Raw genomic sequence first — 25,835 nt, forward strand, 5'->3', positions numbered from 1 at the left:
CTGTTGAAGTGAAGTACTTTATCTATTACCCAAGGTTTCTTCATAGTTACCTTCCTCATACCTATACTTTTTGTTCCAAGGTCTCTGATTGCACCGGTAAGAGATGTCCATTCCATTTTAACTAAATTGTATAGTGTGGTTATTCCTCACACATTATCTACTGCCTTAAAGAACTTCAAATCAACATGTTCATTCTTCTACTTCTTTACACATTGATACTTTGTGACAACTCTCTTAAATTTCAGTTTACTCTGGCAGTCCAAGGCCAATGTGTGTTCATATTTAGCATACAACTGATAGCCTATTTTCACCGCTGGACCCAAAGATTATTTCTTGGGACATGTACATACTTGTTTTTCCATGATAATTAACACCATGCTGAAATTTCCCCCAGTCAGAAGAATCATTGCCTCATAATTACAGTAGGTTCTTTAGCAAGATGTTGCCAAGATTCAATGACGACCAACTGGCAAAGTGTGCAAAAGCCCCAGAAAAAAAATTATTTTGCCCTAAACAATCTACTTTTATTATTTTGATTGTTGTCGGCATTACTTAAGTTTAAAAAAAACGTGACTGACAGCATTTATTTATCACATATAGAACTGTTCCAATTCTAAACAGCTTGACTTTGCTTTTACAGGAGTATACTTAATGGTGTTTCTGTCTGTAGGCCCATATAACCTGCAATATTATCTTACAAATAATAGCAGATAAACAGCCGCATTCATTTTGTCAGTCCAAATGATGACTATTGTTTTTCCCACCTTATAAGTAGTTCAAACAAAAGTTAATGTAACAAATGATAGTCATTCCATAAGTCATGGTAACTATGGTATATCTTGTGATAATGCAACTACATGAGAATTCCATGATGTGCATTGAAGCGGTATACAGTGTGTATGTGAATGCCAACACAAAATAGGGTTCCAGTTCAGGAAGTCTTGATAAAGGTTGAAATGAAACACACGCATTGGAATGCTGTGTAAATTTATTCTGCACAAGTACAAATGGAACAAAAATGAATGAAAATTAACTACTGTGCTTCAAGATAGTCCCCCAGTGCATATACAAACATTGTTGCCTGTGTTGAATGTCATTGGCATTCCCATCAGTGTGTTGCCAAAATGCATTGAGAACATTTGTCCTGTTGCAAAGTGCGTCCCATGCAATGGTTTCCTCAGTTGTGGAATGAGGTCAAAGTCGCGTGGACTGAGGTCTGATGAGTAGAGAGGGTGTGGGAGGACCATCTTGTAACACGGCCAACCTGACAATAAATGTCCCAGGTGATGATACTGAGCCATATTCACATGTGGTCACAATGTGTTGGCTGATTTAAGTAATATTTTACGTGAGCTTTCAAATGTATTTATTGTGCTTACAGTGATGCCATACTTCTGCGCTATACCATAGTTGCCATGACTTATGAAATGATCCATGTATATCCTCATCAGTCATTTAAGATTCAGTGCCAGATAAAAGCCTCCTCTAGACTTTTCCATATATTGTGATCTTCAACTGCACACAGCCATGTTTCTCTTTCCATTAGGTTATCTTGGAGTTTTAGAGTCTTTCTGCATTTAGCAAAGAACTTCCTTTGTCCAGCTATTATCCAGTTGCCCACAGTGGGGTGCACATAAGAAGGAAGCAGCACAATGCATTCGGAGTGGACAAGACAGAGAATACTTTGTGGTGTCACCAGTGTCCTCTTTGTCTCTACCTCGCAGCTCATGCTCCAGCCATTGCCTACCTTGGTAACTGGCAACGCAAGAGTGAGCATTACACCAGGTCACAGTTTCTGCTTCTGACTCTGCCTAACAGAATTTATGTACTCAGAGAACTGTCACTGTTGCTTCTTAATGTAGTACTTATCCTGTTTCCTTTATGACACCCATAATGAGCACTGAAGTTGCTAAGTAACATCACAACACCTGGACTAAAACAAAAATCAATGCTCAATGTCCTACATTCACACCGATGTATCTGCTACAGGCATACACACCAGAATGACACTATTGGCTGGAGTGTCATGTGATGCACTGCTCCTTGCCACTGAGCGTTGCCCACGACCCGTCATCTTACGGCCAAGCGAGGTAGCACAGTGGTTAGCCCACTGGACTCACATTCGGGAGGATGATGGTTCAAACCCGTCTGGCCATCCAGATTTGGATTTTCCTTTATTTCCCTAAATCGCTTCAGTCAAATGCCAGGATGGTTCCTTCGAAAGGGCACAATGATTTCCTTTTACCCCCTTCTGTAATCAGAGCTTGTGCTCCGTCTCTAATGACCTGATTGTCGATGGGATGTTGAACACTAATCTCCTCCTCCTGCGTCGTCTATGCATACCACTATAAATACATGTACTGCTCACCTTTATCTCATTTTTATTAGGCAGTAGTCCATGTCTCTCTGGCATAAGACAAACAGGTAGTATGCATTAATTTTTTAAGCTTTCCATTTCACACACATTGGAAGCTTAGTTTTAAAAACTCTTGTTTAGTTTACGGGAAGAACTCTTTTACTCTGACATTTATTTATTCCCCAGGCCACCAACTCATTAACTTTAACAGCCTTAAATACCAAAACTCCACTACTGACTCCGTGACTTCATTGTTAAATTACACTGTTTTCTTTTCAGTGTGTTGGTTATACGCTATTTTAGTTCTATTGCCAGGTCCACTTTTTATATATTTCTGTTGATAGTGGTTTCTGAGGTATGTGGTCTGAATATTTATTTACTTGTTTTATAGCTATATGCTAATGAAATAAAAGTAATGAATTCTTCTGAAATTTTTTCAGCTTGTTCGTCGATGCATACGTCAACTGTTTGCATACTGCTCGTCACACTCATGGCCCAGTGAAACTTGTGAAGGTATTTCAGGCTTGTTGGAACGGGGCATCACATCGTCTGCTGAGTCATCCCCATCGCTGGGTTTGTTATTTCATATGGCTGACATAATACTCGAAGAACTGGCAAAAGTGGAAAGCCCTGAAAAGGGCCTTCATGCTGTTCTCTTGCCCTTTGCTGCATTAATTGCTTGCAGTAAAGATGGGCGGATTCGGCAGCATGTTTCAGAAAGGGTGTTTCATCACTTGATCCAGCAGTCTCCACTTGGTATTGAATTTCAAGAAAAATTTGAAGCCTGGAAACAGGTTTGTTAAATCTTTATCATGATTTACTACCACCTCTGTGTGTGTGTGTGTGTGTGTGTGTGTGTGTGTGTGTGTGTGTGTGAGAGAGAGAGAGAGAGAGAGAGAGAGAGAGAGAGAGTGAGTGATTTGAAGCAGCTGCAACATTATGGCCCAGCAATTTTGAAAACCAGCAGATTTTCAGTGGCAATATTTTTTTAAAAAAAGACATTGCTCAGAATTTGACTTGGATTCATACAATATTGTTCATTATAAATTCTCAGTGTGATTGTTTCAAAGATGATGGTAAAATCCTTTTGGTGCATCTTTTATACTTTTTTCCTAATGACATTTCCATCAACATGATATGAAACTAAAATTCTCAATATGCAGCATTTTGCACTTTCTGAACTTGTCATAAAATGTAGTTGAAGACAATGATATATTTTATGGAAGTTATTGAAGTGCTGAAGTGTTTGCTCAGTTTAGTTTCAGGCCTCAATGATAAAACAGTAAATTCCTCAACAAGTTATGAGAATAAAAATTACGGTTGCAGTCATGTAAATAAGGATTTTTGTCATATAGTTGAGGGACTAAATAAAGGTACTAAGTCATAAATGAAACTCTCGCTGTATTGAGTGGGTCAGCAGAGTTTTACAGGTCATGACAAAATTACTGCTTGTTTGTACGAGACAAATTGAAAGTGTTTGCTGGACTTGGAAAAAGCCTTTTGTGGACGATGCACTAATCAAGCTATTGAGTGTGCCTCTAGCACCAATACAGTATTTGTTGTGGGTTTGTCCCCTCTCTTTCCAATCTCTACAAAGGTTCTCTCAAAATACTGTAAGATTAAAACCTGTGAAACACATACACAGGATATAGTATGGGGTTAGGCGTATCGACATTTTCAGGGTTGTTGCTGAGAATGAATGCTTTTAACATATGCATATTTGCTAGTTTCACAGCATTGTGGGAAAGCCTCTGCAGTATTTAAAAGGAAAGGAGATGAACCTATGAGAAGCTGGTGCTCAGAGTTGGTGTATGAGGTGTTCTTGCACTAGGTAATCATTAGCGCATTACTCTAAAAAGGCAGAGATCTGAGATCTAATCCCAATTTGGCTCTCATTTAAAAACTTCTCATGAATCAACGCAGCATCTTCTTTGCATAGAATGATAATTCACTACCAGAAAGTGTTGCTTGTTTAAATATGGGATACTTGGTCATCTTTACTGTATTACATCACCTTGCAGTGTTTAACAATTATAATAGAGTCAGTGCAAGATGATCCCTGACAGCTACACACTGCAACTGTCAGGAACAATTTATGCCAATCCCCCTGTGGGTCCGAAGGTTAGAATAGGCTTGAGGCCTGTTGTAGGAGGTGACTAAAAGGTGTCTGTCACTTTTCGGCCCTATAAGTTCAGGTCCCATTTTATGGTTTGACCTGCCACTTTTCAAATTCTACAGAAGTAGGGCCATATGAGAAAGGAGGCCTTACGTGGGGCATGAGTTATCAATTTAGATTCAATCTCCTGAACCTCTTGTCATCACTTAGCGTCTCCACCCGCAATTCAACTATTTAGGCAAGGACACTTCCGGGGTATGTCATCTTCTTCCGTTGTCTCCTGTCCTCTTTTGCCCCATGACAGTATTGGATTTCTCTGCGCCCAATGTTCAGCACAGTAGCCAGTCTGTTGTGGTGGGGCCATCATGTACCCATTTGGTGGTTGGCCCCCTGACAACACAGGGATTGCACTGCTGATGCCTGAGCTGTAAACTCCCCACGTATGCCAAGGAGTAGATGCCTGTCTTCCTGGAGCATCAGGACTCCCAGCAACGGTCATCATGCCAGGTGGCCTTTGCTGTGGCTGGGTGGCACCCGTGGGGAGAGCCTGTGATCCGAGTGGATGGCATCAGGGTGGATGACCCGCATTGAAGTGGACTAAGTCATCTCTTCCTGGTGACTGTACGGTGCCAGCAGTCTCTGAGAAGGGCAAGATTGAGTTCAATGCTGATAGATATGACCCTAAATCGTTTCCCTTCCTCGCTACACCATGGTAGGAACGTAGGGCTACAGAAAGAAGAGAGGCATATTCACTTCGGTGTGGGGACTCCTTTCTACCTATGAAGCCTCAATCTTTTGTTGAACATCTTGAGGATAAGTTTGGGGAAGTGACAGCACTGTCCAAGATTAGAAGCGGTACAGTCTTGATTCAGACAGCATCCCCAGCCCAGTCCCGGTCGTTACTCACTTGTGACTGGCTGGGTGATATTCCCGTTTCCGTCACTTCCCATAAAAGCCTCAACATGGTCCAGGGATTATTTTCCATTGCGACTTCCTCTTTCAGCCTGATGAAGAGCTCGGTGCCAATCTAGAACAGTGGGGTGTTCATTTCATCCGTTGCGTTTACAGGGGACCCAAAGACGACAGGGTTGCTACCGGTGCCTGAAGGCCTTTGTTAGGGTGATTCATTGCCTGAAAAGGTCAAGGTGATGGTTTACTGCTGTGACGTTAAACCATATGTCCCTCCTCCCCCTAAGCGGTGCGTTAAGTGCTGGAAATTCGGGCACATATCTTCCCGCTGCACTTCCAATGCCACGTGCCGAGACTGAAGACGTCCACTGCATACAGATACTCCCTGTGCGCCTCCTCCCATGTGTATCAACTGCAGAAAGCAGCACTTCCCCTGCTTGCCAGACTGCATAGTACTCCAAAAGGAGTGGAAAATTATGGAGTGCAAGACCCTGGACCGGTTGACTTACCAAGAGGCTAAACGTAAATTTGAACGATTACACCCCATCCAGTTGACATCCACATATGCTGCAGCTACATTACCATCGCCATCACAAATACCAGTCATACCACACACTGTGCCACGGACAGTGGGTCCTCCGGGCCTCCAGAATACATCTTCCCCCTTGGTGGTAGGGGGAAAATCTCCTTCCATTGCTCCAAAAGAACTTACTTTGGGAGCAAGGCGCCCCCCCCCCCCCCCCAAATGCAGGGGACATCGGTCCCCTCCCCTCAGTCGGAGAAGCAACAGGCTCCTCTCGTGCGGTCCCAAAGGACCCTCTCTCCCAAGGTCTCCACTAATGCCACAGCAGACACTCACCAGTGGCTAAAGGAGCCAAAAGCTGCTTGATTAAGAGCTTCAGTCTTTCTCCTTGCATGAAGCTACTTCAGAGAAGTCCGCCCAGCAAGCCCCTAAAGAGAAGCGAGAGGACAAGCAAACAAACAAGTTTGCCAAGGAAAAGGACCATCCGGTGGCCCCAACACCATCACTCCCTACTAATTCCGCACCTGTGGATGAGGTGGAGATCTCAGCATCCCCTGAGGACCTGGAACTCACAAATGCCTCATCCACAATAGGAATGGATACAAATACTCACTCGGTGGCAGCAGGTGACCCTGAGGCGTAACGTACCTCTTTGCACACTTCCATGGAGTTGCATCTATGTCCTGAACTCAGTATGTAGTGAACCTGTGCCCCTCCAAACCCCTCTTGAAGCTGTAGCTGTCAGGATAAGGACGACCCAGGAAATAACTGTCTGCAACGTATACCTTCCTCCAGATGGTGCAGTACCCCTGAACGCATTGGCTGCCCTGATTCAACAACTCCCTAAACCTTTCCTACTTTTGGGAGATTTTAATGCCCATAACCCCTTGTAGGGTGATACTGTGCTTCGTGGCCGAGGTAGAGATGTCTAAACTTTCCTTTCTCGACTCGACCTCTGCCTCTTAAATATTGGGGCCCCACGCATTTCAGTATCTTATGTCACTTATTCGGCCATTGATTTATCCCTCTGCAGCCCAGGACTACTCCCATCTGTCCGCTGGAGAGCCCACGATGACTTGTGTGATAGTGACCACTTTCCCATCTTCCTGTCAATCCCTGAGCACCATTCACCCAGACATCTACCAAGATGGGCTTTGAACAAGGCAGACTGGGAAGCTTTCACCTCTGCTGTCACTATCTCCCCCACATGGTACCATCTATGTGGTAGTTGAGCAGGTCGCTAGAATGATCGTTTCTGCAGCGGAAAACACAATCCCTTGTTCTGTAGGATGCCCGCGGCGAAAATCAGTACCTTGCTGGTCACCAGAAATCACTGAGGCCATTAAAGAGCATCGGTGAGCTCAACACTGACATAAGCGGCACCCTTCTCTAGCTTGCACATTGCCCCGATACAGCTTCTGGGCCATATCAGATCTACAGTCAGATGATCAAACCTCTCTCATCCGACTACAAACGACATCTCCTCATCATCTTCAACCAGATCTGGTGTGATGGCGTCTTTCCATCACTATGGCAGTAGGGCACCATCATTCTAGTGCTCAAAACCCGTAAAAACCCACTTCATATGGGTAGCTATTGGCCCATCAGCCTCACCAATGTTCTTTGTAAGCTCTTAGAACGTAAGGTAAGTTGGTGGTTGTGTTGGATCCTGGAGTCACATGGCCTACTGGCTCCATGCCAGAGCGGTTTCCGCCAGGGTTGCTCTACCACTGATAATCTAATTTCCCTTGAGTCTGCCATCCGAACAGCTTTTTTCAGCCGCCAACACTTGGTTTCCATCTTTTTTGATTTACGAGAAGCTTACGACATGACCTGGCGACGTCATATCCTTGCCACATTATATGAGTAAGTTCTCTGTGGCTCGCTCCCAATTATTATCCAAAATTTCTTATTGCTCCGTACTTTCCGTGTCCAAGTTGGTGCCTCCCATAGTTCCCTCCATATCCAGGAGAATGAGGTCCCTCAGGGCTCTGTATTGAGTATGTCTCTATTTTAGTGGCCATTAACGGTCTAGCAGCAGCTCTCAGGGTGTCCGTCTCACCTTCTGTGTATGCAGACGACTTCTGCATTTTGTACTGCTCCTCCAGTACTGGTGTTGCTGAGTGGCGACTACAGGGAGCCATCCACAAGGCGCAGTCATGGGCTCTAGCGCACGGCTTCAAATTTTCAGCCATGAAGTCGTATGTCATGCACTTCTGTAAGTATTGTGCCCTTCATCCGGCACCAGAACTGTACCTTAATGATTATTCACTTACTGTAGTGGAGACATATTGATTCTTAGGACTGGTTTTCGACACCCGATTGACGTGGCTTCCTCATCTTCATCAGCTGAAGCAGAAGTGCTGGCAGTACCTCAATGCCCTCTCTGAGCAACACCTACTGGGGTGCAGATTGCTCTACACTGCTGCAGCTCTACAGAGCCCTTGTTCAATCCTGCACTGACTATGGGAGTCTGGTTTATGGCTCAGCAGCGCCCTCAACATTGCGTTTACTCGACCCAGAGCACCACTGTGGTGTTCGACTGGCAACAGGAGCTTTTAGGACGAGCCCGGTGACCAGCATTGTTGTGGAGGCAGGGGAGTCCTTCCATTGAAGGTTAGGTGTGCACAACTGCTCGCCAGTTACATTGCACACATTCATAGTTCTCATGAGGATCCAAATTACTGTCTTGTTTTTCCCATCCATGGTGGTTCATTTTCTGCATTGGAGGCCCAGGTTAGGGCTTAAGAGTGGAGTCTTTGCCTTTACCACCTATACTCGAAGTCCATTCACATACAACTCCCTGGTGTACACCTAGGCCAAAGCTTCGCCTGGACCTTTCACATGGTCCAAAGGACTCAGTTAACCCAGCGGCTCTCTTTTGTCACTTCCTCTTAATTCTTGACATGTACTGGGGCCAGGAAGTGGTTTACACTGACAGCTCAGTGGCTGATGATCACGTTGGCTTCACGTATGTTCATGGAGGACATATTGAACAGTACTCCTTGCCAGATGGCTGCAGTGTTTTCACTGCAGGGCTGGTGGCCATTTCTCATGCTCTTGAGCGCATCCACTCATGCCTCTCTACACTGACTCCTTGAGCAGCCTACAAGCTATCAACCAGCGCTACCCCTACCATCCTGTGGTAGCGACCATCCAGGAGTCCATCTATGCCCTGGAATGGTCCATTTGTTCCGTGGTGTTTGTGTGGACCCCAAGCCACGTTGGAATCCCAGGAAATGAACTTGCCGACAGGCTGGCCAAACAGATTACATGGACATCTTCAAATTATATATTTTTTTTTCCCCCCCCTCAGTTGCGCGTAATACTACGGTATGTTGATGATTTTCACTTATGGACCGTCTGACAGCAACTGAATAAAACACAATTTTAGTTCCATACGCATTTCGCCTTTATTTTCTGCAAGGCATCATCAGTGGCAGGTTGCGTAGACAGTTTCTTACATATTACGCTCCTGTTGCATTTTTGGTCTTGTTCGTCTTCCAATGAGCGCCAATTTGCTGTTTATTCTGCATTCCACAGCACTATGCACTGAATCATCAACATACCGTAAGATTACGTGGAAACTGCTTCAGTAGCATGGAAACTGCTTCAGTAGATCGGCATCCCTGTAACTGACCTGTGATCATTATTATGCCACAAGGTTTTTCAGCTTTGGGAGATGGAATGGCATAATCTCAGTACACACAACAAATTATATGCCCTTAAGGGGACCATGAATGTGTGGAAGACCTCCATGCAGGCCTCTCACAGGGACTCTGGTTCTCTGCATTGATCATATGTGGCTAACACATCGCTACTTCCTCCATCGTGAGGACCCACCTTGGTGTCACTGTTGTCCACATCTTGCTGGACTGCCCACTTTTAGCCGCTCTGCAGTGGACTTTTAACCTTCCCAGCACCATACCTTTGATAATGAGCAACAATGCCTCAACAACAGATTTAGTTTTACATTTTATTTGTATGTGTGTGTGGGGGGGGGGGGGGGGTGGCGTTATTGTACCATCTAAGGGTGGGCATTTGGCCTTCTCTCTGATGTCACCACCCTCCCTCCATTTGAACTCTGTCACACTTTCTTTGTATATGTTTGTTTTGGTAGTTGTCTTTTCCCTACATGTGTTCATCTCAAAATGGCTCTGAGCAGTATGGGACTTAACATCTGAGGTCATCAGTCCCCTAGAACTTAGAACTACTTAAACCTAACTAACCTAAGGACATCCCACACATCCATGCCCGAGGCAGGATTCGAACCTGCGACCGTAGCGGTCGCGCGGTTCCAGACTGAAGCGCCTAGAACCACTCAGCCACACTGGCCGGCTGTTCATCTCACCTTGTCTTTTTGGTGTGGACATTTTAATGTGTTGCAGAGTGGTTGGCTCATCCTCTTTTATTATTGTGATCAGCCAGCCCAGACCGTATGCTCTATGGTTTTAATACCGTCTTCTACTTTTCCTTGTGTTGTATGTTTCCCCCAGTTTTTTTGTTTGTTCCATTTGTTTTCTTTTTACGTATGGTGTCGGGTGTTTTTGTACCTTGAGCCTTGCTTGCGTCAGGAAAAAGACACTGATGACCCTGTAGTTTGGTCCCTTTATACCCAAACCAACCAACCAACTTATGCCGAGTCAACATGTTCCACTATCACTTTTCATTTCCTTCAAATGCATTTGCAAATGGTATCTATTAAGAAACACTGTTGTAAACTTCTGTATAAACTTTTGTTTTTCTTATTTTACTGGCCTGGTCATTTTGTAGGATTTCTATGAGTGGAACTAGTATATTTGTGTCACACTCTGTTTAAATGCATTTGTTCTTGGAATTTTCAAATTCGACTTCTTAGTGTTGCTTAAAGCCTCTTGTGTCCACTGCTGACTCTGAGTAAGTATCTCTGTGACACACTCACACTGACTAAAAAAGCCATGATGAAATGTGCAGGTCTTCCTTCAATCTCTTCTATCTCCTGTATTAATTTTAGGCTGTTTAGTAAGTCAAGTTCTGGTCAGACACGAAGATTTTGTAAAGTATCTCTGTCATAGGTAAATCCTTCCTTATAATTCTTCCATTGAATGGCTGGCAACTGTTTGAGCTACTGGTTTTGTTTGACTATTACATGTTGTATCACTCTGCTTACATACTCTCAAATGTTTTATGATTTTAGTTGATTTATCATGAACAGTGTAATCAAACAATAGTGTGTCTTTGTAGTTGTCTTTCATAGGTATCTACAAACACCTGTACATATGTAGATTTTTCTGGCCCTCTGAATTTGAAACCACATTCAGCAAGTAACAAGGGCCAACAATGAAAATGTCTCTCAGCCGATAACAAAACATTCTGGTTTTCCAAACAAAGCATGGAAGTAGAAATGGTTTTGAATGATATATGTGACTATAAATACCAACTATATTTTGTATCTTCTTGTGCCTGGCTTTATATCTACTACAAATGGTCTCTACTAGCCACATTATATGAAAGGAAGAGTGTACTTTCGTACCACTTTCATTTCTCCCCTTTCCTGTTCCATTCATTAATGATGTGTTAGAAGATTAACAGTTGGTAAACTTCCATATGAGCTTAGAGTTCTCTGATTTCACCCTTGTAGTCATTTTATGAGATACATGTGATGGCGCAGAAATAATGCAGGAATTTCGAACTACTGTGATTAGGTTTATTTTGGTCATTATAAAATGTATTTACACAAATGCAGCCTGTAAGTTAACCAATTTAAGAATTGCAATTATTTTTTAAAAATGATATCAGAAAGAGATTGTCCTCTTTTGTGTACAGACATTAAAAGTATTTCCTTAAAGTTCTGCTTAACTTTTGTCAAAGTATCCTGTGAAACAGCAGAAATTTCTTCACATATTGCAGCCTTTAGAACATTGAGAGTCAACAAGGTTTGCAGCCATATTTTTGTATTTCGAATGACCCCCATAAGAAATAGTCAGAAACCAACAGACGTGGCATGCCGGACAGTGGAGACCACCAAAATGTGAGATCAAATATTGAGGAAACATTTCTTGTACAACTTCCATGAATGAATTAGTCATTTAGACTGGTGGCTCCATCTTTTTGGAACTACATTTCTGCCACGTTGATCCCCAAAGCCTCAAGTTGTGCCCACAAAAAATTGTGTAGTATTGTGACATAACATTCAGAATTTAATGTTGCACTCATGCCACTGTATTCTTCAAAACAATTGCATGATTACAGGCTGTTTGAAATATACCTTTATTATACCTTTATTATAAATTCCAAAAGTTGCATAACAATAGCTTACTCTTCCACAAACAGTAGCTATAACGCAGTTTTTAGGCAGCACTGTTGCCCAAATACTAGTGCCTTCAGTGGAAATTTAGCATTGTTTCCACTGTCAGTGCAAGGTTTCCATTCAATTTTCTTCCTTCCCTTGCCATACAGTTTGTCTGTTACGATTCTTGTAAGTGGCAGTGTGTGTGTCACATTAATATTAAACATACCCTGTGATAGGCAGTCACAATTATATTTTGCAAAAGAGCAGATAACAAATATCAGAATTGTTGGAAGTGTCTTCATGTACTACATTGTCATAGCTAGAGGTCTGCGCGGATAAGAAAAGTGCGATCCTCATCCACAAGGTCCCAATCCGCAGCAATTAATCCGCATCCGCTAGTTCCTTATTCGCATCTATTTAAGTTTTGAATGAGTAATTAACAGTAATAGACAGTAGTACTTAGAATTATGGTATGTAATGGCATAGTTATTGTTAGGGTGCCATTTCTGTGACAACTTAACTATTTTTTACTTCATAAATCACAGGAAATGCTCTATACCTACTCTAAAGCTGACCATTCCAAACAGGAAAGCATTGGCGCTCCGGATCTCGTGAGATTGGAAACGCTATTTAAAAAAATAAAATTCAATGTAATAGTATTAAATGATGCAAATAAGTGTATAGAAACAATTATATTTCGCTGCTCTTGTGCCAAGGCAGCTGAAAATGACGATGGTTTTAAACTATTACTAGCACATTGGATCATTTACCGACAGTTTTTTTTGTACTCACTGCTTGGATGTGTCAAATTTTGAAGCCATTCATGTCCACTGATGATTATATTATAGTTTACATGTTCAGGCCTCGTCATTTACAGGTGAAAATATTTACAGTATATTAGGCCTACACTGCAAAACACTGGCGCACCTGTGAAAAAGTTAAACTGCCAGCAATAATTGACATTGTCTGGAAGAAATAACTCGTCTTCCGAAGAGTGACAACAAAATCAGTGGTTATAGAAATTAGGAGTCCATTTAGCTTTAGCTAAAAGTATGATTGAAATCTCGAACCTAACCTTTTGGCTGATTTATCGAATTAAGACCTAGCGATAAATGAAATGTCTGTTTCATTCTCAACTAAACAAAGTTTTTCACACTATAAAACATCCTCAACATTGGTCTAAATTACTAAGACAAAATTTGCAGTAGATTTCGCAGTTAATACTTTCTATGTTAAAAAATAATTTTTTTCAGAGTTTAATGGTACTGCAAACGATTTCAAGATGTCTATATAAAAACCACTGTCCCATAACTTCAAATATTAGGCACTGTTCCCTGTTAAGCAATACCGAGTTACAGTTAAAATGTTCAATTTTGTTACGAATTTCAGCCCTTATCTTTACTATCTGGCTGGAAAATTAAAAGACACATTATTATTTTGGATGATTTGAATATTTTGTAAGTTTTCAATGTGATCAGAATAATCTTTCATGGGCTATCGCAGTCACAGCTTGTTGGTGGTCGTGAGCCGTAGTTTGAAGTCCCACTTGTAATTAATTACAAGGCCCGCCGTGCCACCGCTCCGGCCGGGCTGTTTCACTGTTCACAAAGAGCGACAATGCTCGGCGGCTGCAAATGTTACTGTAGTGCATGCTAAAATTTAGGTAGGCACTTATGAGATCATCATTACCTAGTTTAATGATATTGACGTGTTAGCTGTTGAATGTTCTTGTTGCGAAGAGTAAAAACTTAAAATTGAGCTCTTTAATATGAAAATTACAACAAAACAAATTGCTTGTTAAATATTTCCTTCTTTTACCTAATGCAACTTAAATGTTCTTGTTGGGAACAGTAAAAATACTAACAATATCTCACGGAAATTCTTTACTATAAACATTACAATAAAAACTCACAGGCTTCAGATTAAATATTTGCATCTTCTGCTTGCTTCTGATTCAAAATCTGTAAAAGAAAGAATCAGATGAAAAAAAATTGTAACTAATTCAGATAAGCCCAAAAAATACAGTGAAGTAAGAGAAGCTGTACAAGTACCTTTTACTTTGGAAGATTACTATGCAGGAACATGATGTCATCAATCGTCTGTGGCTTCAAAGACATGCGTCGGTCCTGCTGTATTTGTCCCGCAGTAGAGAAGCTTCTCTCAGATGGCGCGCTGGATGCTGGAATGCAGTGCACAAAGTATGCGAGTTTGGATAGACACGGATAGACGTTTTCACGTCCATGCCACCAAGCTATCAGGTCGATGCCTTCGAAAATTGGACTTTATCATTCGTATATCTGAGAATTTCATCTGACGCAAAGTCAAGATCTCTTGTCGATTCATCTTCTGAGGGATCTTTAAATTCATCAAAAAGTACGTCAGACTTCTGTTTTTTGCAGGAATTCCAGATGTTGTTTCCTCCTTATCTTTTAACTGTGGACAATTTCTTGCAACATAATTTTTCACTTCCTTTACAACTTCATCTTTTTCGGCACTGCTAAGAAATTTTAGGTTTTTATATTTTGGATTCAAAAACATTGCGAGTTTATGGGTTACTGCTATGTCCCATTTGCTGATTAAAATAGATTTGGCTGTACTCTTTAAATCTATCAGAAATGGGCTGTCGCCATCATTTTTTTCAAGGAAGGAGAGAAGTTGTAACTTCCGCAACACACATAAATAAAGCGTAGGGGTTTTGGAGGCTTCGAGATCACAAGAAGCTATTTTGAATAGTGTCAGAAAGGTTATTATATCTTCCAACATCCTCTTGTCTATAGAATCAATCAAATTATCTTGATTTTTCTCTGACAGAATTGACAGAACTTCAAACCATTGTGAATTAATAGACTCAAACATATCCAATTTACTGTTCCATCGTGTGTCTATATCTCCTTTCAATGACTTCTGAAGGCGATTCTGAAGACCAGATCTTTTAAAGAAAGTTGTGATAGCTCGACAGGAATTTATTAGTCGCTGCACATCACTCTTCTGATCATTCACGTCTCCTTGAGTCGTGTGCTCCAGCACAGTATTAAGAATGTGTGCTGAGCACGAGAGCCTCTTGTATTGGCGAAGTGCTGCCACAATATTTGGACCTCTCTCCGTAACGAACACGATGTTATTCACAGCACTGAATAAGTCGTACGACCGTAGTATCTTAATTCATTCAAGTTTAATGTTTTCTCCTGTTTTTTTAATCTCACTCTAAAAATTTCTGGTGCACAACACTCGATCCTCAAGTTTCACTTCTTCATAATTAACATAATGTGCAGTCACTCCCATATAGTTTATTTTACGGTACGAATCAATTCATAAATCTACAGTTAGTGCTCCACCTATATCTCTGAATATATTCTTCACTTCTGCGGAGACAGTTTCCTGCAGACGATCGGCCGTTTCCTTCAAATTTCTGGATATGGTGGTTGGATGAGGTAGCAGTTCCTTAGCACTCACTGCACGGTACTTGGCCCCCACATCAATAAGAAACTGTGCCGTCACGAGAAACCCAGATCCACACGCAGCTTCGAATGGTAAAATGTTTTTGCTGACAAGATTGATAAGTTTTTCTGTCGCGGCTGTCTTCAAATTTGGCGGAACTTCAGGAACTTTCACGTCTCTCATGGTATTTAAATAAGTAATTATGCTACTTTGTCCAGCCTCACACGAATGTTTTTGCAAATTTGAAGTTCCACTTTTGTGTCCAGTGTAGGAATATACTTTTTTACATGCAAAACAAGCCACTATATCTTTTATCTTTTCATTGCCATCAAATATGTATCCGAATTTTTTCCAGATTGGCGATTTCAATTTGTTTTCCTTCACTAATGTAAAATCACCTTTTTTCACCTTACACGAAATTGTATACATCGATATGGTGTTCATTTGAAGAAAGAACTCTCACTGATATTTGCTACGATGCACGTTGTCACTCGGTCACTACAAAGCGCTAACTGAAGGCAGCGGAAAATTGCAACGGGCACCTGTCTGGTAGACAGTGGGCAGGTTTGCCACCCAGAGAGCACTTCACAGGCCACACAAAAGACACGGTCATGGAAACAGATTAGGCGCAGGTCTCTTGGGTACAGCTACATCGGTCGTAGCCAGGGGCTGAGGACAACAGACATCGGCTCTACCCGGGACCTGCAAGATTCCAAGAATGTCAACAGACTTGAAGTTTTCAACTAACAATACAACATACTTACTGGGCAGATGCCTTGCTCATTATCCGCAGATGACCCGTGGATATCCATGTCGGTCATGATTTTATCTGCCAAGTAACAAATACCACGGATATCCACATCCGCACAGACCTCTAGTCATAGCATATACTTGAAACAAACATAGTGGTTGATGGTTTCCATAGGTAACTTAATTTGTGTGATTAAATCTTGTCCTTCACCTTGCAATATCTAGACGGTTTTACATTTGGGATCTTCCTGTATTATCATCTAGAGTAAAAATTAATTAGTGTGGAAAAAGTAATTCAATTTTTAACACTATTACTGCAAGTTTGTGTATAGTATAACGCTCTATTGCAATCTAGCATTACCGTCTGGGATGATTTTTTGAAGTTTGACCATGTGCTAACCTAATAGGAAGAGGGTATCAAACAGTATTTTCGTTTCTAATAGAAAGACTAACAGACTGAGTTTTGGAGGTAATGAAAGTAATAAAATGCATACAAATAAAATAATCTACGGTCACCAACCTAATTAGGCATAATACTTTGAAACATTAAGTTTAAAGAAAAATGAACATGGGTTGCTGAAGTGACTTTCGTTAATGCTCCTTTTCAATAGTACAATGGATACACACAACTAACAAACGAACTACATAGTGGCTAGCAATAGATAGCTTTTACACAAACCAGCAAACATAGAGAACTACAGGGTGGCGCATGAAATGTGTTACCAATTGTTTCTTTCACAATTTACGACTCACATTAGATATCCCGCTGGGATCTCTACAGCAGTACCAGCAGAGCTTGGAAAAACAAATGAGTTATGAAATGACGTGTCATTCACGATACTGCCGGTAGGAGACTAGTAAGCAGCAATGACTGACAATGGAAGACTGACAACACAGCAACGATCGGCCATTGTGTTACTTTTTCATGAAACAAAAAGCCTTGTTGTGACTCAGAGGCGTTTTCGACAACAGTTTAACACACAATGGGTCCCTTGCAAGAAGACCATCCACAGGTTGTACGATAAATTTGTACAGGAAGGAACAGTATTGGAAGCGAAGCGACCTCGGCCTGAGCATGTTTGTGCATCGAAGAATATTGAAGCAGTACGAGTTGCTGTACAGATAAGTCCCGGGAAATCGTGTAGAAAGGGAGCAGTGCAACTGGGAATATCCAGGTGCTCCGTTCAACGCATTCTTAAAAGTGACCTCCATATATACAAGATGACCTGTGCACAGAAGCTCACTGAAGAACACAAACAGTAGAGACTACTGTTTGCTCAGTGGGCGGAGGATAGGGAAGAAACTCTCAACAACGTTTGGTTTTCAGACGAGGCGCATTTTCATTTAGACGGTGTGGTTAACAAACAAAATGTACGCTTTTGGGCCACTGAAAACCCACAAGTGCTTCATGAATGACAACATTATGTTCCCTGGATTACAGCGTGGGCAGCAATTTCCAGTCACGGACTTATTGGACCCTTTTTCTTTGAAGAAACTGTGAACAGTGAGCGTTATTTGAGCATGCTTCGCAATAGCTTCATTCCACAGCTTCTTGCTACTGGCTTGCCCTTCAACATGCAGTGGTTCATGCAAGATGGAGCAAGGCCACATACTGCAAACACTGTGTTGGAGTTTTTACACGAGCATTTCGACATGCAGATCGTTTCACTCAGGTTTCCGGGTCGCTTCAATAATGAACAAAATCGGCCCCCCAATAGTCCAGACCTCAATCCATGTGACTCTTTTCTTTGGGGGTACCTAAAGGAAAAAATTTTCCCAAAATATCCACGTGATTTAATGGAGCTCAGAAGACTTATTCATCAAGCTTGCAGTGAAATTACGGAAGACATGTGCTGTAGGGTAATCACTAACTTCAGTGTTCGTTTGAAGGACGTTAGGAAATGAAATGGTGGACATATTGAGCATGTGCTGAGTTAGAACAAATCTCCATGGACGGCTCTTCATTGTAGTATATGTTCCTTTCAGATTGTATTGGCAATAAAGTTTATATTCAAAAACAAAATGGTAACACATTTCGTGCGCCACCCTATAAATAATACTTCACTCATAGTAATAAAAGTTACTATTGCAATCATTAATTGATTCAGTACTAATTCAACATTAAGATGTTACTAAAGACACACTGGACTGAAATTGGGCATGGAAAGAGTTCTGATTTCAGCTAACACATACATACCACAAATGAAATTAAATAATTTTACACCTATACTTATTATGCCTTCATTATTAGCAATGTCACAGATTTCTTTTAATAGCAATGAAAAACCCAATTATCTTTCAATTTGAGAATAGATTACTGTGGGGGGTCATAAACTGTTACTTTCTCTACATGCAAACTCTGGCACCAGTTGCAGTTTAATAACATTAAATTTTTAGCTCCACTTGCAGTAATTTATGTTTTAAAGCTTTAACACAAGTTAGTCAAATATTAAGCTCAAACAATTTCAGAAAATAGTTCATAATACTAATCAATTCACGTTACTTTTCACCATAGTCAAATATAAGTGCCTTTCTCACCACCTGTGAAGCAGGTAGCTTTGATAACATTCAAATATTTTAGCACTGAACTTTAACACCTTTAGTGCAACAACAAACCATTAGTTTTCAGAAACATGATGCTTGGTTATCTGTACGTTAAGGGCAGGACCCTGCATTGGTTTGTGATTAGGACAAATTTTAAGGTGCAAACACAGTTTTATGTCACTGGAATTATTATTGAAGGAAAAAACAAAAAAAGGAAAAAAAAACCACTCACATCAATATACTGGTCCATACTGTGATACATATCTGAATTCCTGCAGTTGGTGGAGCAATGGCGCAATAGTGGTGGCAGGGACATGATGGCTAAGTGGTCCCATGCTCTTGAAGTTGAATGCTCTTTATAAATTCTTCTTGTCAACATATTTCCTTCATTTCAGAGCCATTCCATGAAAACAAGAGCACCATACGCCAGCCAAAACCACATCCGAGGCAATTTCAACATAAATTTGCTTCCCAATGCCTTACTTGGCACCTGCATTGGTAACAGTACAACATCTAGCCACTGACTGTGTAACATGCTCTCTCTCTTGCCGCCCAGATTGACTGCCAAATCCATCTTTTTCCCAGGTGCCAAGCCCTTCCATAGTACAGGGGGGTTCACTACGTCTTTTAAGTTACACGGTACAATTTCCCTAATTATGAACCAGTATTCAAAGCACAATTTCTCTTTTACGAGCACACACATTTTTTAAAGTTTCATTATTTTTAAACATTATTAAGTTTTTACAATAGATATACTTTACAAACTTCCACTTCCATCTGACAATTCAAAGATCTTAATCAGTAAAGAACAACTACTTCATAGTTACATACACATAATTACATTGTTTAAACTACTTACAATCGATACTGGTGTTACAAGGTGGGGGAGGGGAACTTGTACATACGCAAATGGGGGAGGGAGTGACAGCCTGCATCCACATATTTACTTCTGTCGGCCAGGTAAAATATCTTGACGAGGAAAACGTAGCCATATAATAACTAATGAAACAGTTGTGTTTGTTGTGTCATTTCAGGCTGGATTTCCAGGGAACAGTTGGCGTGACATGGTACCAGTGGATGTCAGTGATAATGAAGGTGATGAACCAGATGAAGAACAGGATGAAAATGAAATTTCTTCTTCAGTGACTGGAGAGAAGCTTCTTGACCCTAGAGCTGGGAAGGTTGATATAGTGTTGCCAACTATAGACTTTGATGCTGTTGAAATTGCTTCATTACTTAAGTCACAAATGCAGAAGGCTGCTAATGTGAAACAGAGGAAGGCATTGAATGTTCTTGTATCACAGTAAGTGCACGGATGAAATTCTAGTTATGCTACCCCTTTTTTCCTGCTTTGCTGTTCATGTACAACAGGCTACACAATCTTTTATAAAACTTGAAATAATCTAATTACCATGAAAGATAATAAACTAAAAGTATTTGATTACATTGTACAATATAGCTTACAAACTTGATCAAATGGTTTGTGTACTCTGTTTAATTATACAGGCCAGTATGACCAAAGATGATGCCCACTGATTTCTATTACTTGTTTGTAATTCTTATTTTTGGTTGTAAGATTGCAACTTTCTTCCAGAAGCTGACGGTATAGTTGTAATTGTATGTACTATTAGTGGACACTCTGATCACAAGCCTTACACTATATAGACAATAATAATCACACCACTAACTTCATTTGTTGCACTTCCCAATTCATTAGCCAAAATTTGGGAAAGATAGCTCAGTGATTAAAACAGTGGGCTCCAAGCTAGGAAGAATGGGGTCCAAGTCCTCAAATGGCCTTTATCAGATATTATATTGCTTATGAGCAACAGAATTAGTAGGGTATAATGGTTGTTTTCAAGCAGGTAACAGAAGCTATGCATCTTAGGATGGACACTGAGAATGAGCCTGCTCCACGATGGCTCAGCCATTGGCTACAATTCAGGGCGACTGCTCAGAGCAGATTTCAAGATGAGCATATCTCTCTCCTACCTGACCTGCTCTACAAGTGCCATAATATCTGTTAAATGTGCCTCAAACCATTCTGACAGCTCAGGGGTAACGGACAGGCGCAGTGTGTTTTTGAAAGTGCAGATACTTGTGTGGTGCTGTAGGCAAACAATTAGATGGACATGATTCACAGTAGTTTCCTGTGTTTCTCCCTCCATGAAGGCAGGTGTATCTGGGGTCCAGTTTCTTCACACACAAATGTCCTTCACAGTGGAATATGTCCACTGTTTGTTTGACCAGTGTCTGTCAAGTAAAATGAACTGCCTCATCTGTTTTTCAAAGTATTCTTACCACTTCATAAGTTGTAAGGTGTACTGTAACTCATTAATCCAGTTGAAATTGTGAGCATAAAAAGTAATTTTCCTGTGTCCATAAAATCTTTGTCCCCTGTGGCATGCAGTTAGCAGAGATACACCTGTTGTACAGTGGCTTCTGTATGCTACAGGGAGGAGGTGAATTTTTGCTTGGTGTGGCTGTTCACGGTTTGTGGTTATTCAGTATTAGCAAGTGATTTCCTGCACTGTGACCTGTCTATCCACTGATACGATATATGATAGTGGTGGCCCCTGACATCAGCATGTTGTCTCCTGTCGCAGTTGACTGATTTGTTTTGTCCAAAACTGAGGTGCACCTTTGACAGTTTGATACTTGAAATTCCCAGTGCCTACATGCCTTACATGTAATGTTACATGCTCAGTCACCCACAATGAGCTGTGTGTTTACCATGTGCATCGACCACATTGAAGTTGACTGTCACACTTATGCCCAGTCAAGGGACATCCCAGTCATAGGGAACTGCCAACTGTTCCATTTTGCAGGGTGGGAGGAGTGCTCTCTCTCTCTCTCTCTCTCTCTCTCTCTCTCTCTCTCTCTCTGTGTGTGTGTGTGTGTGTGTGTGTGTGTGTGTGTGTGTGTGTTTTCTTCTTCCTGGTCATCTTGCTGTAGCAGAAAGTGTTCCTGCTGAGTATACTGTTTCCAATCTTCTTTAAAGATATTTTATTTGTTGACTGGTAGTACTGCAAATTTATATTCAGTATGCAACAACACTGAAAATTGTGTGTATTCATAAACCATACTACATCACCACAAAAAATAAAGCAACTTATGATATTGTCTCTGCTTTGCGGTTGGTTCTAAAATTATGAATTTTGTATTCACTTACACAATCCTAGTTAACATCTTTCATTTGTGCTCTGTATAAGGTGCGTAATTTTTTTTATCTTTTGAAACTAGTAGAATCTTTCAAGCATTTTTACTAACTTTTCCAATTCTCTTGACAGATTTGTTACTCTTTCTAATGGCAAGTATCCACTTGGGTTTAAGAAACCACCAGGATCCACAGATCGTCCCAGTCGCGCTGACCACCAGGAAGAACTCTGGCAAGCAGCAGAAGATCTAATTGGATTTGAAGAAGATCTGCTGCGAAAGGACCCTAATGATGAAGGTGATGATAACAGTAGTTCACAACCACTCAAGAAAAGGAAGCGTCCTGATGCTGATGCTGAAATAGTTCAAGGCAAAAGAAAGAAGCATAAATTGTCTGAGGAAAATTCAGAGCACCCACATGCTTTGCAGAAAAGCGGTGGTGACCTAAAGAAACCGAAGAAAGGCACCCACAACTTGAATAAAGGAAAGAAGTCTTCCACAGTTGTTAAAAAAGCTGGGGAGGAAAACCAGGGAAATGAATTAACATCGGAGGATAATGATAATGTGACATTTAACAATAGTGTTGCAGACTCAAAAAGATCTAACAGAATAGTACTGTCTCAGAAAAGAAATGAGAATGATGATGTACCAAGTAAACAAGTTAATGCTGGAGTGCAGTTATCTGACAAACTTCTGAAGGGGAAGAAGAAAAGGAAACTTAAGGCTGCCCCTGTTGAACTGCTCACACATACAGTTAGTAATGCCAATCAAACAAGGAAAACTAAAAAGAGTAAACAGAATAGTAAAGCCTTCAATGTAGCACAGAATGATGAGAACCACTTCCAACATTCTGATCTGGATTTAGTTAGTGGTGCATCAGATTGTAATCAAATTAATAATGTGCGTACAACAAATACTGTTACAGGCGGTAGCAACTTTTTACTTGCTGCTAGGCAGAGTCCAGAAACACGTGCAAGAAAGAAACTAAATGGCTCAATCCATGGAGAAGAAATGGGTTTGTGCATAGGAAATACCCTCCAATCTCTCAGAAATAATGTAAATGTAACTAAGATGGTCACAAGGAAGAGCCTGCCCTTACAGCAGACCTCTTCGCCATACATTCCAAAGAAACGAAACAGTCTTTCATCGTGGATTGTAACAGAAGTATCACAAGTAAGTCAACTACGTCTGAAACATTAATAAAATTATGTGGAACTTCTTTCAGAGTCTTATCTCTTCCAACTAATTTGTGAAAATGAAATTAATGTCTGTGTGTATCTACTTTATTGTTTTTTATCTTATAGGTTTATAATGTTGTAGTTTTATATGGTTTATTTAGACTGATAGACTTTACTTGTGTAATTTTTTATGTAAAAAATTATTACTAATGAGTTTTTCACCTCAACAGCCATTTAGTATGAATGCAACTACAAAAGAACTTCCAGAATCAACCACTTGCACTGCTACAAATTCTTTGCCAGGAACCGCACCAGAAATCATGAAGAGTTCTGTTAAAACACCGAAGAAAGAAAAGAAAGCAGAAAATGAATATAGTACCAGTCCAAATGAAAATTCTTTGCTAACAACCACACTGGACTCCAACAGCAGTTGTGCCAAAACACCAAAAAGTGCAAAGAAAGTGAACATAGTTCTCAATAAAAACATAGCACATGGTAAAAATTCTCAACTAGTCTAATTTTATTGTATGCAAAAAAAAATTCTATTTTTACTGATTAGATATGTGGGTACATCAGGGTATGAACATAAGGTTTATTTTTCACAGGTAACGATCTGAGACATTTTTGACTGTAATCAGGTGGAGGGGGGGGGGGGGGGCTAGAAATAGCTTAGCAATAGATGGAGACTGCTTTGTTCATGGATTTGTGGCAAAAAATAGAATGTTTGCTTCACCTTTGTGATATTGAATCTGGATTACAGTGAAAGGCCATTTTGTACATGGCTCTAGTATTATAGCAACAGAGATTTAAATTATAGAGTTTTAATAATGAGCTGTAGACAGTTAGAAAGAACTAGAACTTGAAAAAAATCCACATGCTTGTAGAGGGAGTGGTAAAGAGAAAGGTGTAGTGATGGTAGTGGAAGTAGTAGTAGTAGTAGTAGTAGTAGTAGTAGTAGTAGGTCAGAAACGGAGAAAATTCTGATAAAAAATACAGAGATATGCTAAGAAACAGAACAAAAAAAGAAAAGAAGTTGCATATATTTAAAAAATGAGATTTATATTGGAGGGCCTGTAGCCATCTCTGTAGCTTGGAAGTACTTGTTGAGGAATTGGATGGGATCCACATTTTTTCAAATCATTAATAATGGGAGGCCCTGCTATTGTAATGCATTCCATGTTCAGCAACAGAATGTTGTTAGGTGGTATTATTAATTTACACAAAGCACTTTGATGCAGAGACTGTAAATATCTAAAGAGATTGTCTGTAATAAGGGTTTTCCTATAAGCCATTTCTGCATGTTAAACTATGAAACTGTTTGTTTTTAAGACATTCTTGCATTTGAGTGCAAAAATACATTTCTTCTCTTCCATATCATATTCTACAACTGCGAAGCCAGCCATCTTGCCAGTTGGTGGAATGTTCGTTGGAGAATAGGTCCAAGACTGGCCCTTGGATGTTAGGAGATTTTCTCCCATGCTTGGGTCATCTACGAAGCAAAAGGGAAGATTAAAATTTGATGTGCTGTCAACAATGAGACCGTTAGAGACAAAGCACATCTTCAGATTGGCAATGATGGGGAAGGAAATTGACCGTATACATTTTAGAGGACGCACCCCGTCAATCACCTTTGATTTAGGAAAACCACAGAACACTGTTTCTTAATGGTTTGATGAAGATTTGAACTGTGGTCTTCCCAAATGCACCTCCTTAATCACTGTTACCTCACGTAATGAGCATCTACGAGTTGAGTATATAGGATTTCCTCTGACATGTTAAACTGGAACTTGGTAAATCCTATTCATTTCCTTGTTGTGTACAAAACAACATAAATAGGACTAGCATGTGGTGTGTGAAAGCGTAACTTTTGTACCAGTTTCCTTAATTCTTTATCTTCACATGTAAGAATATTTGAGTAGGGGGGGGGGGGGGGGGAGTAATTGCCAGTGTATAACCCAAACACATGCACAACAATACAGGCAAGATAGGGCACTTGAGCAAAAACTACAGTTGTTTAATGGTTGACCCTTACCATTGGATACATGAAATCATCAGCCACAAATTTAAATTTTAATCGAAGTTTAGGAATACTAGAGTAGAGTCACAAAGACAAAGGTCCTTGAAGACGGTTGTCCTTGAAAGTAGGTCTAGAACTATTTCAAGTATTACAGGAAGTAGTAAATGTCTTAAACATAGGATGAATGATACCAAACAGTCAGTTGTATGTGTTGTTAAAACAAGAAAATTGTAAAACTATAGATGATTTTGTATGCATATCTTTAAAAAGCTGGTAGAAAGCAAAAGTGTGGGAAAGGAAGCCCTTTGTAATATAGAAATTGCAATGAAAGCATTTGTATTGGATAACTGGCCAAATGAATGTAATTATTTGAAAAGTTACTAAATCCATTAACTTGCACTAGTGTTCATTGGTAGAGAAAAACTGTAATTATTTTTCTGTGTGCTAATGATTTTATCTGTGGTTTGATGAATAGATGATTCAAATGTGCTATTAACTGCAAGTAAAATACTGTCGCTTCATTACAGAAAGTTTCTCATTGAAATAACTGCATAGTTGGCTATCTTGACAGCACACA

At 40.5% G+C, this 25,835-nt stretch overlaps 1 protein-coding gene across 1 annotated transcript in view; it reads left to right on the forward strand.

Annotated features, from left to right (window-relative positions):
* The window catches only part of LOC124605994 (ribosomal RNA processing protein 1 homolog), a 46,399-nt gene that overhangs the window by 18,211 nt on the left and 2,353 nt on the right, over positions 1-25,835 (forward strand). Inside the window, exons 4-7 of the mRNA XM_047137957.1 lie at positions 2,797-3,150; positions 19,942-20,210; positions 22,198-23,236; positions 23,472-23,736. Of these exons, the coding sequence (XP_046993913.1) occupies positions 2,797-3,150; positions 19,942-20,210; positions 22,198-23,236; positions 23,472-23,736 (1,927 nt within the window). The remainder of the gene's footprint in view (positions 1-2,796; positions 3,151-19,941; positions 20,211-22,197; positions 23,237-23,471; positions 23,737-25,835) is intronic.

This window comes from Schistocerca americana, chromosome 3, assembly GCF_021461395.2.
Source record: "Schistocerca americana isolate TAMUIC-IGC-003095 chromosome 3, iqSchAmer2.1, whole genome shotgun sequence".
NCBI lineage: Eukaryota > Metazoa > Arthropoda > Insecta > Orthoptera > Acrididae > Schistocerca > Schistocerca americana.